Genomic DNA, 18687 nt, shown 5'->3' with positions numbered 1-18687 from the left:
GTGCGGCACATTTGAAAGCCACGTATTTTATTATTTAGAAGTAAGTCTTCAACAACTTCCCCAGCAAAAGCAAGGAGCAAATTTGGTCCTCCACTAGCCATCCCCATTGGAACATTGGTTGCCAGCAGCACACAGAGAAGGCAATCCTTGCTTTTCAGTTTGGTGACATTAAGTGTGATACAGTCCTTAGTCACATAAACATTGGATGCCCTATTTATTCCCCACTGGGGGTCCTCAAGACTAGTTGCTGTCCCCGTATTTAAACTTAAGAGAGCCTATGTAAACATTTCGTCCAAACAGCAGGCTGGACTAATGGGTTCAAGGAGTGCTTCCGTGAAATATGACTTACTTCATGTCTCTTTTTCTCTCTGCCCAGTGCGGTGGTTCTTGATGGAAAAATTTACGCCACGGGTGGAATTGTCAGCAGCGAAGGCCCTGCTCTGGGAAATATGGAAGCCTACGACCCCAAAACAAACACATGGACGCTTCTGCCCAATATGCCATGCCCTGTCTTCCGACATGGCTGCGTAGTAATTAAAAAGTACATTCAGAGTGGTTGATGGCCATGAAGATGTGGATATCAAACAGGCTGTCGCCTGCTGAAAGTAGGCAAGAAAAAGAAACTGTCCTACAGAGAAAAATCGAGGAAATGAATAACCGGCAAACAACCTGTCTAAAATTGGGAATAATCTCTACATTGAATGTAGAAATTCATCCTCACCTTTTGGTGAAGGAGCGGACAGCTCCATGCTATGTACGATAGTGTGACTTAACACAAGTGTGCCACTAGATGTCGTAGTGGCACTTGTTACAGACAGAGTTTTGGTTTACCCAGGTGCAATAATAGCATTTCCCATACGTTGTTTAACTAGGGGGAAAGGAAGAGTCTGCGTTAACACTCCTAGAGAGCAAGCTCGGTTCTTAAAACAACTGATTAGGTTTTGCTATTACACGTTAAGCATCGGGTTATGTGAAAGGAAGGTCAAAGTGTCCTTACCACTTTGATTGCTACATTTTTCTTTTTAAACCAACATATGCTTTTCAATACCAATGACCGAGATAGAACTTATGGGACAGACTGTGTAGATTGAGGTCAGTCTTCCACCAGAGCAGATGTCTATTACGGCTCCTTAGAGCACAGCTAATAAAAGGATAGAAGTGTGTCTGTCTGTCTACTAGCATTCCATGTCCTTTTAATGAAAAGGTTTTCTGAAATTGTATGCCAATGTGAATGTGTGGTCGTGAGGAGGGCTTGTTTCTCCCTTTCTACTGTTTTTCTACTGTACGAACAAAATGACAGCTAAATTTCTGTAAAGCAAGAGGCATCTAGGAGCTTTTATTAAACTTTTATTTATCTATTCAAAGTTTAGAATGAATATTCTGTGTTGGGTTTCCCTATTTTGAGCCAGTTATTTAAGGCAATGCCTTTTATTGGGGGTTTAAAGATAGCCACTGAATGACAGTCCACTATCCAGGATATATGCCACTGTCTATATTTTTGTCAGATGAATCAAGATCCTATCTATTTTTTCAAACTCTCTCGCTCTGCCCCTCCCCTTTCCCAAGTATATGTGGGAGTCTTAAAAGAAACCCTCTCTCTCCCCAAGAGGCTTTCAGTGGCTGCTTGTCTTGGAATAAACGCTTCTGCAGCTTTCTCACAGCACAGGTTTAACAACTATAATTGGAATCGCATCAGGTTATTTCCTACTTTAGAGAGGGGGGGGGAAAGGTTCTGTAGAGTTGTAAGTATATACACAGCAGGGCTATATTTTTATATGTATATTAAAATATTGTATATTCAGAGAAGCATTGTGACGTGGACATTTCTTTATAAAACTGTAAAGCGGAGCAGGTGAGATGGGAGAAAGCTGGGACAACAGGGTTGCGATACTAACAGTAAACATACCTTATGAAGACCATGGAGCCAGCGCCGATATTCTTTGCAGCAGCCAGGAAGAAACAGAATGGGCGCAACTGTCTATGCTCTTTCACCAAACTTCATCACGGCTATTAGAAAGAAAACTTACTTACATCAGAAATGCGGCATGCCACATACTGTAATCACAGAGCGAAATCCTAGCTTCATTCAAATATTTGCCATTGAAATCAGTGACGTCAAGATTTTACTCCCAAGGGGATGTGACCTAGTAAGTCGCTGGAAACTTAATGGGCTAATGGGAAACTTAATCCAAAAAACCCAGCATCCTCTTGATAACACTTGGGATGTGTCTCGTTTTGTACACTTCCCTGCTCTGGGCTATATTACCAGCGCTAGAAGGGGCAGGGAAATGCACAATGCAGCAATTGCCTGAACCCTAAAAGGACAAGGGGAGGGAGGATGCTGTTTGTGGCAGCATCCCAAAGGCAGATGCAAGAGATGCGCTCTCTCTTCCACCTTAACTTGGAAACAAGTCTCGTCGGTTACAGTGGACCTTTTCCAGTAAAGTGTGGTTAGAATCACAGCCTTACTCTGACTTCTAAGTAGCCAGGGAACTGCAGCCAATGGCTAGCTGATTTTGATACCAAAAAAAGTTTTGGTTGGTTTTTTTAAAAAATTAGGAAAGTTTTGGATAACCATACAATAAGCTGGCTGGCCAATTGCATTATTTTGTTAAGAATAAATTTATACAATGCAGATGTTAGTATGAAATTCGTAACTTGCCATATTTCAAAATAAATGCTCATCTAGGCAGCAAATCTATAAAACGACTAAGCTCTCTGAAATGGACAGCAAGTGTTCAAATTTATGCAGTTTTTGTCTTATTCTCTGAAGGGGGGGAAGTCATGTGAAGTATTTTTGTCAACCATAGTGCAAAGTGTGAACCTAAAAGATGGGCGCACAAGTTTTTCACTGCCTGGGGCAGGTTGATTTTTAGCATTGGTGTGTGTCTGCCTCCAAAGGAGGTGCTAGCTTGTAAGCCTTGCTAAGCATTTCAACTTCTCCAAATTTCTTTCTTCTTTTCTCACACTGCAACAAATCTGGCTATTTCTGTGAATACTAAAAACACAGGGTTTTCTGTAATTATACTGTATATATGTTTACTGTTAAGTTCTTGTTAAAATAAATCTATTTCTAGATCTAGATTCAGCATTAATTGGACTATTTTTTGTTTAAAAAACCCAGCATCAACACTTGGATCAACTCTTATGTTGTTCTTAATCAGGCTTCTTTCTAGGCACGGATGACAAAACCTTTATAGCTCTTGGAAATTAACCTGGATTCTAGCCGCTGAAACAACTGCTGTTTTGGCATTCTTTTCCTTTAACTTCTAGAACACATATTCTGCCACAATCTTATCAAGCTTTGTCAACATTTCACAAATATTTATTTCTATACCCACAGATTTGTACTACCTTGTTTTATGATGTGCTAAAATTGGAAGCCACTTCTACCATTTGGTGAAACATTTTCAGTATCTCAGAGGAGTAATTGCAACCCACAGCTCTGCGAACTTTAAAACAGGTTTTTTGGTTTCTTGCCTGTTCAGTTCAACATTGTAGGTTAGCTATAAATTGCTAGGTGGGAACAAATAGCCAGCCAAGTACAATAAACTGGTCCCAAGAAGCTTTCTAGCTGTGCAGGCTGTTTTCAGCAGTGGAACATTTTGTAAGATGATTAGGTCTGGTTTCTTCATTAAAGGAAAATGTGAGTCTCCAGACAGTGTGAAACTCTGAGATCTTAACCTGCAGTCATTTAAATCATTTTTGTTTTGTGTCACGGCTCAACTGGAACACCAGGAAAGTGACTCGTGTTTTCAATTCAGTTGCTGAAACTATCCAGGGTGAGTTGAAGGAGCTGCCAACCTTATCAACACTGGAGAAGATGTCTTATTCAGCACAAGTCAATACTACTTGGTAAGATGAGCAAGGCAAAGGGCATTTTAGTTTTGCTTGTATGTGCAAATTATTCTGGATTTCCTCTGGGAAATTGGAGGAAAGCATCTTGATAAATGAATCATATGCACATATCTGCTACGAGATGCAAAAGCAATCTCCTTAAAAGCTTTTAGAAATTCTAAACATAGATTGGCTCATCTTTTCACCTTTTATTGACACTAGCCGTTCCTTTACTACAGGAGTAGCGCACAACCCTTTAAAAGGTTGTTTGTACTCTTCACAGTTTGGCACAATTCATCTGTCATCAAGCAGGAAGTCTCAGAATGTTGTATCACATTTGTCATGGTAGGCTGTTAATGTGATTGTGCAAAGTGCTCTGAGGTTTGGTGGTATAGCACAACTGGACACAAGTTTAGCTAGAACAGAGATTTTGTTCCTAAGCACACATTTATCAAAATTTATATAATGCTTGATAATAACAAAGCTTCTGAGCATTTTTCAAAACTGCAAAAACATTACGATTCTTGATTTTTAAATCAAGGTATTTAAAAACAGTCAAAGGGTTATTAAAATCAGAAGCGGCCTATGTCTCGTAGGCTTGCCTAAATGAAAATGTTTTTACACAGGTGGTGGTCTTGTTACTTACAAGTGCAGAAGGAACCTCCAACAGAGCAGTAAAGTGGGCATGGATTAGGGGTACAGTAAGCTGGTTGCAAGTGGCTAAGGGGTTTAGAAATTAATAGTAACACCTTGAACTTGGCCTGCTAGCCAATGAGCAACCAGTGCTGATCTGAACAGAAGTGCTCGTTCCTGCACTAGTGTGTTGCAATAATCCAACCTTGAATTAATCAATGCCTTGGTGTGATCAAGGTTACAAGTCCAGGTTGCAGCAGCTGCACCAATTGCAACTGGTAAAAGGTGTTTATAGGTGCTAAAGTTACCTGGGCCTCCAGCTGGATCTAGAAGCATTCCCGGGCTGAGTCGTACCTGTTCCTTCAGGGGGTTTCTGGAATTGTACAGAAGCTAGCAGGTCCTGCAACAAATCTAAAGTTTCATAAGCACTCAAAGCTACCAGGCCATAGATAGAAACCGGGCAAAGCTACAACTGTACCTACTGCCGTTGGGCTGAAGACGGGAGCTTAAACTGATCTTTTGGAAAGGAAAAGCAACAAATCCCCTCTTTGCTGATCCTGGGAAAAAGTCCTCCAGCCACACAACTCTTCCACAACACCATTTTAATACGTTACCCTGTAAAGTGAGTGTCTCATGCAAGTAGGAGTTAAACCACCTCCAAATATCTCTGCCACAACTGATGGTGGAGAGTAAACTCCCTAAATATGTTTTGAAGCCAGGCAATGCAGTCACATAAAGCTCCCAAGAAGTCCATGCCAGCTCATCCACTTTCCAGAAGGTAAGTTTTCTGACCTGCTTCCAGATCGGGGAACTCAAAGTCCTTGCTCAGTAAAGTTCAGGTGTTACTCGAATAAATGCTATAACAACATAGCTAGAAATCTGTCTAGTGCAACTAATGGCCATTACAATGTCGCATTCACACAGCTCAACCAAAAAGTAAGGAGGGGAAAGTCAGTGTATGAATAGTAAAGCCGCCATTATCTGAACTGTGTGCATCCTTTATGAGGCCACATGCCAATGTAAGTCATACACAAAGAAGCATTTCTCATACAATTGTTTGGAGCAACTACATTTATATCCTGTCCTTCCTCCAACTAGCTCCAGGTAGCATACATAATTCTCCCCCACACACCCAATTGTACCCTGTTGCTACGATATTCACTTCGTATGTGTACCACAATCTCCTAAGAGCAGAAACAAGTTCAGAGCAAGGCACTTTGGCTGTACAGGTGGCATAAGATTTCTTTGGCAGAGATGAATGCCAGGGCAACATTTTCATCTGGAGTTTCTGCAATCATCCAGCAGTCTTTTGTTCATGGAGTTATCTCCAGCTGTTAATACATAACGACATAGATCTAAAGAACTGCAAGACTAATTCCACAAGCCCAAGCAACACATTTCAAACAGCAAGCGAGCCCCAGTGACACATGTCTGCAACAAAGGGCATTTTCGAAACTTAAGAGGTTGAGAGGATAGATGGAAATTCAAAAGAAGAAGTATAACATTCCCATTAAGTGCATCCAAGCGCTTCAATATGCCTAAAGTCACACGCTGAATCTTGGCCAACTGGATTTTTTCCACATTCTTGTGTTCAGTAAGAGCAGCCATTATCTTTCCAATAACAAATTATGCTGCCTAAACTGTTTAATCACAAGATAGGAGTCCTGCGATTTAGCATTTCATTAAATGCAAGGAGTATCAGGAGAAACTCAGAATTTTTACTTGTCATCTTTATTCAAGTATTTCACAGCAGTTATATTACAAATTACAGTAAAATGTCCAAAATATCCAAAAGTTCAAAAAAAATTAAATAATTTACTTAACTAATGCAGAATGAAGTCAAGATGCAAAAAAAAAAGAGATCAAGTGAAACACAATCCTGAATACAACTTATAAGAGAATCCAAAATTTATCATAGCTGATGAAGTAAGCTTACTTAATCAAAAAGCCGACGCACATGAATGGAAGCAAACAACAATACATCCCTCACTGCCTAAGTAAACCAATGTACAATACAGAAAAGAAGCAGGTAGAAGGAGCCCAGATTCAAGCTTAAGGTGAATTTACACACAAAAAAGGGAGGGAGAAGTGATGACCAGCTGCAAGACCTGCCATTCGGAATATCAAACGAAGCCAGAAATGACCCTCCAACTTAAAAAGTATGGTAAGACAAGGTATTAGAAAACCAAAACCAAAATAAAACCCTATAATAAATACATTGGCATATGAGAAAACTCAAGCAACAATACCAAGGACACAAAACATAAATTAATCACAGGTGAAATTCAAGCTTGCAAATACAATTAACTCCACAGCCATGTTCATCTTAGAGCAGTTCCATCATTACCCCCACAGAAATTTAACCTCCATCTGGCCCTAGGAAAAGGCCTTTGCACAGGAGTTCATTGGTAATATTCATAACAAGGAACAGGAATTGATTTGTACAGATTATTGCCAATTTTATGTGGCAAAATAATAGTAACAAAAATACAGAGAGTAAACAACTTGACAACATGGATAGATTAACAGGTTTAACTCTACAACCACTAAGCTATTAGTAAAGAAAAGCAATACATGTTTTAGTGTGGTTTTGGAGTCAAAAAGGGTGACTATATAATTTTAATGTTGCCAACTAACACATTTATATAAGCTAATTCTTCCGAAAAACCTAAACATTTAGGAAGCAGTCCTCACTTTCTTATCAACATTCAAAACTACTAAAGTTTTTTCTCTCTCTCTCTTCCTCTTAACTGACCAGTTGGAAGCATTTTCAATGTTGGATCTGAATTTAAGATACTCTTTTCAAATTATCTGACAACTATATTTAAAGGATTTAAACTTGTACAAATTTAGTAACCTGTTAAAAATGTATGTAGTCTCTCTTTTCACAAGTGCTGCTGCTACTTGAACAAAAGAACCTTTAAACTACAATATTTTTTAAAAATGCTGCAAGAACCTGAGACTTGCAAAAAAATAGCTTTACCAGAAACTTACTACAAAAAATCTGCTACATTTCATTTCATCAAATCTCAAAGTTTTGTAACAATTTCCATCAAAATACAAAATGCTAATGGTTTTGACGGCGGCAAAAATATCCTAGACGGGTGTCATGGCAATAAATACTAACTTAAAAGATGAAAAGTTCCCCACAATCAAATTTCTAAAATGAAAGAACTAGTTCAAGATTCTTTTCATTTTTAATCGCACTTTCCCACCAAAAATACAGCACTTCTACAGGAGTCGCGTTTAAAATAGTGTGACTAAAATGCACATTAGGAACGAAGACAAGTGGCGTTTGAGGGGGCCTGGAGAAGGCTTGGCTAAAATTAGGGTGCTTGCATGTACATTCTGACTGGGAAGGAGGGGAAAAACTTTGGATTACTGCAGTAGCCCAGGGCTAGAGTATGGTTCAGAGCAGAAGCATGCTACTATGAAGTGGTCTAGTGACAAAGTACCTTCGCTTCGGCACGTAAATGGTGGATTACAGCCTTCCGTAAACACTGGTGGTAAGTAAAATACAAAAAGCTGAGGTAGCTGAGTATCTCTGCAGTAGTCCAAGGCTGTCTTTCTTTACTTAAAGCAAAACCTACTGGGTTTCGTATTTTGGAGAAGACACTCTTTCAGATTATATATATATATGTATATATAAATGGATAACTACCTCTTATCAGCTCATAAATCCATCTGATCTCCTCCACGTTGCTCTAAAAGATCTCAGAGGGGCTTGTGGAGCACAGGAGGGCCTTTTGCAACAGACTTCGCGACGCCTAAGAGTGTCTCCTCTTAATTGCCAAAGAAGAAAATGTTTCAAACTGTTGTCACGTCATTCAGCTCTAGAGTTCTTCAGTCTTTACAGGGCATCCAGGGGTCCAAATCAAACAAAATGAAAGGCCGGTCAGTTGCTTTCTACTTAATACTGCTCCGTATGGATTCTACTGAATGAGCCTGGCGTAATTCATTTTTTAAAAAGGCTAAAGGACTGAAGCGCAAAACCGCCGCTTCTCTGCCTATGGCCACCCAGCAAGTTACATTCCCAAATAATGGAAGCCAGTCTTATACCTTCCAAAATAATGGACGTTTAGAAAGAAAGAAACCTGTTTTTAAGAACTCTGAAGAAATAAAATGGAACATTAAAAAAATAAACTACAGCCACTTTGAATAATTACTGCGAAAGCCTCAGAGTGTAATTTGTCTGATAAACAAATATACTTGTGGAATAAATGCATCTTACCATTTTTAGATAACATGGTTATTTCCATAATTTAGGTTTCCAGAGAGCAACACAGACATGTTAAAACATAATACTGGCTGCCATTTTGACAGTGTGGGAACCTGAAACTGTTCTTTGGGAACACAGGCTTTTGAAAATAACTTTCTAACTCTGTCATTGGCTACAATCCCAACCATTTTAATAGCCTTGTCCTCCTCCTCAACTGACTAAAAAGGCACATTGAAGGCAGCTCCAGAGAGCCTCATCTTCACATTATTGTATACCAAAGTTAATTCATTTTTCTAACCACAATTTTTTCTTTCACTGCCAGCTTTAAAAACAGGCTTCTGTCCATTACCTCAGAGAAAAAAGGAAAAGTAAAATTATTTTAAAAGTTGCCCACTTAAAAACAATTACATCTGCTTTATCCAGTTTGTTGGCCTGTTCCATTTTGCCTGAAGCTTCTCACAAGACAATGCATGTAGACAGCAGAAATGAGAGCAGTTTCTGTAGCACCAAAAATCTCCCAAGTTGTGGCATTATATTCTTTATTTATAATCAAGATACAAATATTATGAAGTTCCGTTTGGTTCTTGTAGGCTGGCTGGTTTCAGGTACCTGAGACAATAGCACCAAATTCATAACAGAAAGCGAGACAAGGAGCGAGCGTGTTAAGACCAAGGCTCTGCACATACTTGGTGCAACTGGAAATCGAATGGCTCAGTAGGCTGCTCTCCTGTAAGCAGCTTATGAAAAGAAAAACCTGCACATCTTGAAGAGTTCACAGGAATGTTTCGAACATATGAACCGTTCTTTCCATCTCCTGAGAGGAAATCAGAACATTGGTTATTCAGTGAAAATGACAAACGGGAAATAGTTTAACAACAACAACAACAACAACAACAACAACAACGGACTGTGGATTAATATGGCACCTTGGAAACCTTAAGAGAAATATGTCACAAAGAGCTGGGAAAATATTAAATTGGGACATCAGAAGAAGAGGCATATTGGACTTCTGGAGTGACAAAAGTAGAAGGCAAGGGAGGGCAATCTGGGAAAATACCACCTTGCAGAATATTATTTACAGTCAGAATTATTCTGGAGTGCACATGTCAAATATTTTGAATAATAGTTTTATATATAATTGGCAGATAGGGAAGCAGAAGAATCTTTTTATCTTTCTCTATTTTCTCCTTTCTTTTTATGGTTAGTTTTTTTATCTGCCTTCTATTATCTTTATATTTATTCTCTATAAGTATTACCTATATGCAGGTTTTAATATTTAATATTGCAGCAAATGAGAGGGAATTAGCTATACCTGCCATTTCTGTGGGTAGGTCAAGAACGAATAAGGGCTTTGTACATGGTTTGTTTGCACACCTGTTTTTCCACTACTCTGCCAGTAGAAAATCTCTATCAGCTGGCATATTAGGAGACTTCCAAACCAGTGTGTCATCCTGCTGAGCTATCTTTGTCTTTGCTAGTGGAGTGGCATCTATGTTACTTCCTGAGGCCCCTCAGCAGATTTCCAGCTGAGTTTAGGATTGCTCCCTAAGTAATAGAACCCAGGGCTTGACAAAAAACTTCTGGACAGGAAAATTTGGTCAAGAAGCCAAATGCCTGTGACCTCCCCAAAGTGGTTCAAATCACTAACACATGAAACTAAAGAGGACTTTTGGTAGATATTTTGGTGGCTCTGAAGCAACACTGACTAAAGAAGCGTGTTACAAAAAATAATAATCATTAAAATGTTGTGCAAACGTACCTCTACAAGCTGTGACTTGTCATAATCTTTACGATGCCGATAGATGCATTGATTAAGGAGGGAGTATAGTCTCTCAAGCTGGTCAACAGTCAGGTTATCGCTTTTTTTAACCAACACATCAAGTAAATTCTATAAAGAGATATTGGCAAGAATCCAGGGTGAAGTTTATAAGGAAAGTATGAATCAGATTTCCTTGAAACGCTTAAGGAAGTGTTAGGATAAAAAATTAAGAAATGCTATTAAGATTTAAGATTACCTATCCAGCCACCCTTACCATTAATCTGTCATGGTCAACAATGACAGGAGGTACGGGATCCAATTGCTCCTCCTCTGGAACCTGTGCCAAAGCAAATTTGCGAGGTTTCTTATTTTTCAATGTACCTGAAATTTTAAAAAAGCAAATATCAAAAATCAGAACACATAAGGTAACAATTAACAGCAGCATTAAATTCCAAGTGGTCCATTAATAATTTTTATTTTATTTTCAAAGTCTTAAGTGGCTCCAAGAACACAGGATGGGAAACATCTTTATCCAACAAGTAGCGAGCTGTTGTTGCTTTAAATCACTACAGACAAGCTTTCTGCCAAAATAGGAAGCATCTGTTTCAATGAAAGTAGTATAGATTTACTTGACTACAGGATTAGAACAGGGATAAATGATGAATACACTGCATACCTTCTTTATCTGATGATTCAGCTTCTTTAGTTTCAGTATCTATGCCTTGCGATTTCTTCTCGTTATTGCTGCATTGTGGTACCTCGGTGCCAGACTGTTTTAATTGTTCCTCGTCGGGACTGTCGCTCGAAGCTTCGGGTTTTTCCTTTTGGGGACCGGCGGTTGCATTTTGTTTGGGAATGGACACGTCGGGGATGGCAGGAGGCAAAATAGCATACGGTGACTCACATTCGCCATACCGACACCCTGGGACAGCAGCTACTTCAGAGGCCTGGCCGTTTAAATGGTCCCCCTTGAACAAGGGCTCCTCCTTGGATTCCTTTTCTACAGTCAGAGTAATCTTCTTACTTACTAACAGGGACTCGTTGGAGCTCTCTTCTGTGGATGGAATACTGTTTTCTTTCCCGACTGGCCCATTGTTCAGCGTCTGTTCTCCATGTATATCCATGATATCGCAAGACGACTCATCATTTGTCATAGAGAGATCGCCAGTTTCTTCTCCATTCTCTTCAATGCAGTCTGTACTCCCCTCAAGCTCCCCGTTCTCCAGCATCTTGCTGTCCTCCCCTTGGTTTTCATCATCTGCAAACTTGGCATCATCTTCGTCTTTCTTCAAATTATTCACTTTTCTCTTCTTAATAATGCCTTTGCCCCACTGTGAGCGTCGTCTTGATTTCCTCCTTAATCGAACTGAATCATGAAGAGATAAAAGTTTCCATTAGAGATGCAAAGATTTGCAATAAAATCAAGTCTATTTATTTCAATATTTTACCTTGCCTGGCCCAAAGGTCATCCAAGGCAGCTAATTATGATATAAAACAACATAAAAAACACAGTAACACTTTTTCTTAAAACACACACACACACAAAATCCTAATACAGATCACCAGCCCTCTAAGGCTTATAACTCCTGTTTATGCTTATAACACTTAGTATATTTGAGTTTACAAAAAGTAAAAAAAATAAATTTTAAAAAGTTTCTGACTTTATTTATCCATTTCATAAAACAACAAAGAGTCTTATGGGCCCATAAAAAGACTAACAAATTTATTGTGACATAAATGGGGAATGCTGACAAAGGTTTCTAGTGTTTATGGAGCAATATTTCAGTACCTTACCCTTCCAAATCTATCTGGATTATCTAAATACTATGCAATTAAACAGTTGCCAAGTCTCAGTATTCTGAAAGAGACTGTTTATAGGGGGCATTTATTCCAAGTACGGTGGTACCTCGGGTTAAGTACTTAATTCGTTCCGGAGGTCCGTTCTTAACCTGAAACTGTTCTTAACCTGAAGCACCACTTTAACTAATGGGGCCTCCCACTGCCGCCACACCGCTGGAGCACGATTTCTGTTCTCATCCTGAAGCAAAGTTCTTAACCCAAGGTACTATTTCTGGGTTAGCAGAGTCTGTAACCTAAAGCGCATGTAACCTGAAGCGTATGTAACCCCAGGTACCACTGTAATGTTCTGTAGACCCTTGTTGTTCTCTCACACTAGGTATTCACTGCTCCTGAGAGAATTAAGCCTCCCTAAGGAGAAAACTAGGAGCATGTCTTATTTCTTGCAACACAATCCTGCGGACCTTAACATAAATACTACAATTTTTGGTCACTGTGCTTCAACAATTTAATAGAACAATGCATGTTCAAGTAATAGTTCAACAACTATCTTTGCCAGAGACAGCTACTGAATACAGCTATCAAGTAACCCATGTAAAGGTGCAAAACAATGTGCTTTTGACACCATCTACTGGCAACAGCAAGGAACAATCCCATGTTTTAAAAAGTTCATTTTCAACATGTTCTATTCTCAAAATATGTGCAGGCAATGCTGCCTTTCCTGTGTAAAAACACCTCCGTGTGTGTCAAATGCGACCACAGTCTTTGATTCATTTTACAACGGTTTGCAAGGCAAACTGGCCACAGACACAAACATCCATGCACCCTCATCCCTCTTTTTACAGGGCTATATTCTAGCGCAACATGGTTATATGTCCAACAGGTCGTCTTTCGTCTAGGCTTAAGTATGGCTTTTATACCAAGGGAATCCACTGAAGAAATTTTATTATGAGAGAGAGCTTTGGTTCTCTCCAGAAGCTCCCATTTTCGGCTCTAGACCTTTGTTTTGTTTTTATTTTAAGGAATTTACACACTACCATTTTCACCCTTAAAGGTAAAGGTAAAGGGACCCCTGACCATTAGATCCAGTCGTGGCCGACTCTGGGGTTGCGGTGCTCATCTCGCTTTATTGACTGAGGGAGCTGGCATACAGCTTCCGGGTCATGTGGCCAGCATGACTAAGCCGCTTCTGGCGAACCAGAGAAGCACACGGAAACGCAGGTTACCTTCCCGCCGGAGCGGTACCTATTTATCTACTTGCACTTTGACGTGCTTTCGAACTGCTAGGTTGGCAGAAGCAGGGACCGAGCAACGGGAGCTCACCCCATCGCGGGGATTCAAACCGCCGACCTTCTGATCGGCAAGCCCTAGGCTGTGTGGTTTAACCCACAGTGCCACCCGCGTCCCTATTTTCACCCTTATGTCCCATTAAATCACACAATATACAAAATTTAAAACACAGATTAAAACATCAGAGATCAGAACATGGTACAAAAGGTCTCCTAAAATACACCCGTTTTAACCTGATGTCTGAAACTTAGCAGGGACTTTGCTTGCCTGATTTCTAATGGGAGCTCCGTTAGAAATGCACACTCAATTCGTAGAGCATAAAACTCTTAACCACTAGGTCATGGATTCAAGGCCCATGTTGGGCAAAAGATTCCTGCACTGCAGGGGGTTGGGCTAGATGATCCTCATGGTCCCTTCCAATGACACAGTTCTATGGTTCTATGAACTGGACCCACTACACTGAATGGACAACTCCTACTGGATCTGGGGAGGGGAGAGGAGATGATGATGATATTAGAGAACGGGTGTCATGGGAGGCTGTGGGGGAAATCGTCAAAAGTTGCCTCCCATTCTCTTCCATTAGAGCAGTGATGGCCAAACTTGGCTGTCCATCAGTTTTGGGACTACAATTCCCATCATCCCTTACCATTGGTCCTGTTAGCTAGGGATGATGGGAGTTGTAGTCCAAAAACAGCTGGAGGGCCAAGTTTGGCCATCCTCTTGCAATAGAGGATGCCTCTGCTAGCTCAAAAGCCTTCCCATAAGTGCAAGGATACCAACTGGATTCCATCCACACTAACTACCAGACCAGGACAGCATGCTTCTTTAAAAAGTATATTTCATACTAATTCTAATATCTGAAATTGTTCAGTGAAAAACTGTTTCAGTCGAACCTTCTTCCAAACCACTCTCATAAGGAATTTTAGTAAATTGAGACCTAACTCAACGGATGAGTACTATTCTGCCTATCTTATAAAAACTAGCTGAAGTAGTAATAGCAATTAGGTGAACGCTTCGTTTTTTAAAAAAAAATGTAATAGGAGATGTGTGCCAGATATATACTCATCTTGTTTAGAGCTATGCTTATCCCCTGGATAAAATGGTCTGAAATACTCACATGCACATTTATTTGCAGAGTTGTGCCAAACTGACATTGCATTTTTTTGCCTGTTCTGGAATGCCTCCTCAATTCTCGTTTCTGTTTTCTGTACAGTGGAACCATGAGGATTTATTTGGTCTGCTGTTACTGATAAGCCTGTGTACAGAAGATAAGCATACCTATTTTAATAATCCCAGCAGTATTAACTGCCCGAGTTATTAAAAGCAGCCTGGAATAAAGTATAACATTTAAAACTTGCGGTGATTAAATTAATTTCACCAGATACTCCCAAACATCAACATCAAGAATATTTGCTTTTCCCCCAACAACGGAATGTATGAGACCCGCAGTATGAAACCTGACAGTTCAAACTTCTCTGTTTCAAAGAAAATACTACTTAGCATTTATATAGGGCTTCCCAACTGGTGGCCTGCCGACCCCAGGGGGTCAGTGGCACCATTCACATAATAAAAACTACCATAGAGATATCAAAATTTTCAAAAGTAGAGGGTCCATGGCTTGGCTTTTGAAAAACCTGAGGTTGCCCAGTACTTAGCTAATTGAGAATCACTGCTTGAAGAGTGTTCATAGCTCATCATAAAAATTAACCACCTTCACACATCATGCCAAACCTTAGTTTAGTGTGACGTGTATGAGAGTAGGAATGAACAGCAACATGCCTTTGGGCTTGAACAAGGTTTTTTATTTGCCTCTTTCCCCGCATGACTGTGATGAGTTATTTTGCTTTTGCTTTTTCTTAACTGTGGTTTCACATGTCATGCAAACAATGGTTGGTTTCAAACAACCCGACCAAAAAACTTCTGAACTCCTGGCAGCACAGCATGTGAATCTGAGGCTTGCTGCTGCTCATTCCTATGGAACAGCCTGAAGTCCAAACACAACCATTATATGCTGGAAGACTTACAATCACCCTGTAGTGATTGTATTATTGGTCAGTATTATTAACCATGTCATGCAGATAGGGGGCTGTGGCGGAGAGGGAAAATAGATTGCCTCTAGGTCCATCAAGTTAGATCGTAAAGGTTAGATTCAAACACTTTGCTCTGAATAAATGTGGAGAAGTTTGCATTGCTAACTACTTAACTCTACAAGGTTCCTAACATACCGTATTTTTCCACCTATAAGACACCTCCATGTATAAGACGCCCCCTATTTTGGGGGGCTCCGATTTTAAAAAATGGAGGGTGATGTATCTGTGTATAAGACGCCCCCAATTTTTGACATTATTTTTTAGGAAAAAAACCTAGTCTTATACACGGTACTCTATTCTGATTTTAAAAATCGGTGCAAAATGGTTTTACTTTCCGTATTTACTTATTGCTTTGAATTCTAATTTCTATAGAATTTACAGTACACAAGACATTTTACAACACATTTATCATTATTTTTTTCGACAACTATCTGAGGAAGATGAATACTAAAAATGTGGTTATGAGCTACTAAAAGTGGGTTAATAAAAAGTTTCTTGAACTGGCCCCAAAACTTTCAAACTGGACTTAAAGAATCTAAATCTAAATAATGTGAACCTTGAAATGCAACATTTCATCAGATTTTTTTCTGGTGATAATTGGTTTCTTAGAGACTGTGCATTTATTGATCAAGAATTCAATTGCCATTTGCGTATTGTGTATCATATATAGTCAATGTATTTTTTTAAAATCATAAGAATACCTCTCTTTTTTCTTGCTTCCTTTACTTCTTCACACATTTTATTGAACTCTGGATCAAGCTCAGCAGCAATGATAGCATGTGCAGTGTCCTTCAGAGTACAGGCTCGGTGCCTAATGATTTTATCTGGAAAATCAACGTAAATTTCATTTTTAACAATCAAAAACATCTAATTTATTTCTTTATTTATCGTCTTTGTGTAACAGGACCGCTGAAGACAATGACAGAAATAAAAGAGAAAACAATTTTTAAAACAGCTCAGAGTTAAATTAAGAGACATAAAATAAATGATATCCATATAAGTAATCAAATGTGGAACAAATATGTTTTAATCAGCCTTCTAAGACTTAACATTAGTGCTGCTTAGCAGGCATACTGATATGTATCATGCCTGCACAACTTGCACTCTAAGCTGAATATCTTCATTATGCTACTCAACTGCCAGTGAAGAACTGTTTTCTGTAAAACTGGAAGATCAAAATACATGGTACCTTCACACCGGTGGGTCATAAGCTGTGCAGGTCTGATTTATAAAGACTTCACGTGTCTATGTATGTATGTATCAGTTCTATCAGCTTTGTCTTAAAAGCTTTTTGTTTTAAAAAATCCATACTTCCAGCTTCCAGTTTGGCTAATAAACACTTTACTTTAGAATACCTGGGTTTAAATATTATGTCTGCATTCCTACACATTTAGGTTCCCAACAAAATCAATCAGATGTAGCTTTTAAATAAATACATATTGGGATCCAAATGCTTCTTTAGGCATGCCAAAGAAGTTAGGTGAGCTCATTGATTTTTTTCTTTGAACAGTAAGACTCCACTCCATAACAGAAATTGCTTGCAAAAGCACCAACAGTTTTAAAAGCAAAAACAGATGAGTGCCTTAAGACCTCCCTACACCTACCTCCTTAGAAATAGCATTACAACAGCAGCTGTGTTTTAAAACCTTTAGTACAAACGAAATTTGAGATCGGCTTAACTTTGGTCTGATAATTGACTTTTATCCCACGCCTAATTGCCGTACCAGCAGTATAGTGCAATGGTAGGGCAATGACAAAATCACACAGGATAGAAAGCTGCTTTAGTGAAGGTAGCCAGGAAAGTTAAAGACTTTCGCTTGGCGACAGCAGTGAGGACCCAGGAGGTCATCTGGATTGTTTACTCTATTTTCTCACAGTGTAGGATGTACCCTATGCTGCTACATTCAGTCAGTAACTAATAGTGAGTAATGTTAGCTTTTAACCAATTTATAAGACACAGCTTATACAAATAGTTGAACTGCAACTGAATACACAATTAAATGTGATGTCATGTTTAAGATTTTTTTTAAAAAAAAATAAATCCTTACCTCCAGGATCTTTGTCAGGATTATATTCCAATGCATTGCTGCATATGAGATCTATGTCTATTAGGAAATCCTTTGCAGTTAAATAATTGTGCTTATCTATTTTGCTTATTACTGTAGACAGGTCCATCGGCTCTCTGATAACTTCAAGGTAATCTGAAACCTATAATCAAACAGTGACACAGAGTGACACAAAAGTGACACAGAGATTTATGCTAACTTTAACACACTCAGCACTATCATTTTGTTTTCGAACACAGTAAATTTCTAAACAGTTGAAACCATGATAAGAACTAATGCTGGAACAACATTTGTTCACCCCAAGATTCATCACTCTGATTTTTACCTGGCAAGGAAAACTCCTATCAAATCTCTTTTGTTCTGTATATGTAAGTAATTTTCATTTTTAAATATTCTGGAGAGAGTGAAAAGTGCAGGACCTTTCAAACACAATGAAGAAGGCCTTATTCACACATCTGCTTCCAAGACATACACAACTACTAGAAAGTTCCTGCAGTCAGAATCATAAGAACATTGCTGGATGCCAATGGCCTGTCTTGTCCAACTTCCTGTTCTCAAAGCGGCCAACCAGACGCCCAGGCACAAGAACATCTTTCCCCTCTTGCCATTTTCAGCAACTGGTATTCAGAAGCATTCCTGCATCCATCATCGTGGCCAGTGGCCCCAGACAGCTGCATCTAATCCTCTTTTTAAACCGTCCAAGTTGTTGGCTGCTCGCTGCCTCCTGTGGAAGTGAGTTCCACGGTTCAACTAAGCACTGCGTGAAGAAGTACCGTATTTTTCGCTCTATAAGACGCACCAGACCACAAGACGCACCTAGTTTTTGGAGGAGGAAAACAAGAAAAAAAATATTCTGAATCTCAGAAGCCAGAACAGCAAGAGGGATCGCTGCACAGTGGAAGCAGCAATCCCTCTTGCTGTTCTGGCTTCTGGGATAGCTGCGCAGCCTGCATTCGCTCCCTAAGACGCACACACATTTCCCCTTACTTTTTAGGA

The 18687-nt window shown here is 39.4% G+C and overlaps 2 protein-coding genes across 5 annotated transcripts in view; one reads left to right on the top strand and one right to left on the bottom strand.

Annotated features, from left to right (window-relative positions):
* The window catches only part of KLHL29 (kelch like family member 29), a 428500-nt gene extending 420070 nt beyond the window's left edge, over positions 1–8430 (top strand). Inside the window, exon 14 of the mRNA XM_079969762.1 lies at positions 377–8430. Coding sequence (XP_079825888.1) covers positions 377–560 — 184 coding nt within the window. The 3' untranslated portion in view covers positions 561–8430. The remainder of the gene's footprint in view (positions 1–376) is intronic.
* A 781-nt stretch (positions 8431–9211) lies between these two features.
* The window catches only part of ATAD2B (ATPase family AAA domain containing 2B), a 62099-nt gene continuing 52623 nt past the window's right edge, over positions 9212–18687 (bottom strand). For all 4 annotated transcript variants that reach the window (XM_079969639.1, XM_079969640.1, XM_079969641.1 and 1 more), the window contains 7 exons: positions 17674–17833; positions 16327–16449; positions 14653–14790; positions 11125–11814; positions 10723–10829; positions 10449–10577; positions 9212–9503 (listed from right to left, as the gene is read on the bottom strand). In XM_079969639.1, the coding sequence (XP_079825765.1) occupies positions 9462–9503; positions 10449–10577; positions 10723–10829; positions 11125–11814; positions 14653–14790; positions 16327–16449; positions 17674–17833 (1389 nt within the window). In that variant the 3' untranslated portion in view covers positions 9212–9461. The remainder of the gene's footprint in view (positions 9504–10448; positions 10578–10722; positions 10830–11124; positions 11815–14652; positions 14791–16326; positions 16450–17673; positions 17834–18687) is intronic.

Source organism: Podarcis cretensis (assembly GCF_951804945.1).
Source record: "Podarcis cretensis genome assembly, chromosome: 3".
NCBI classification, from domain to species: Eukaryota; Metazoa; Chordata; class Lepidosauria; order Squamata; family Lacertidae; genus Podarcis; species Podarcis cretensis.
Note: the sequence above shows the minus strand (reverse complement) of the source record. Positions and strands in the feature narration are given on the sequence as shown.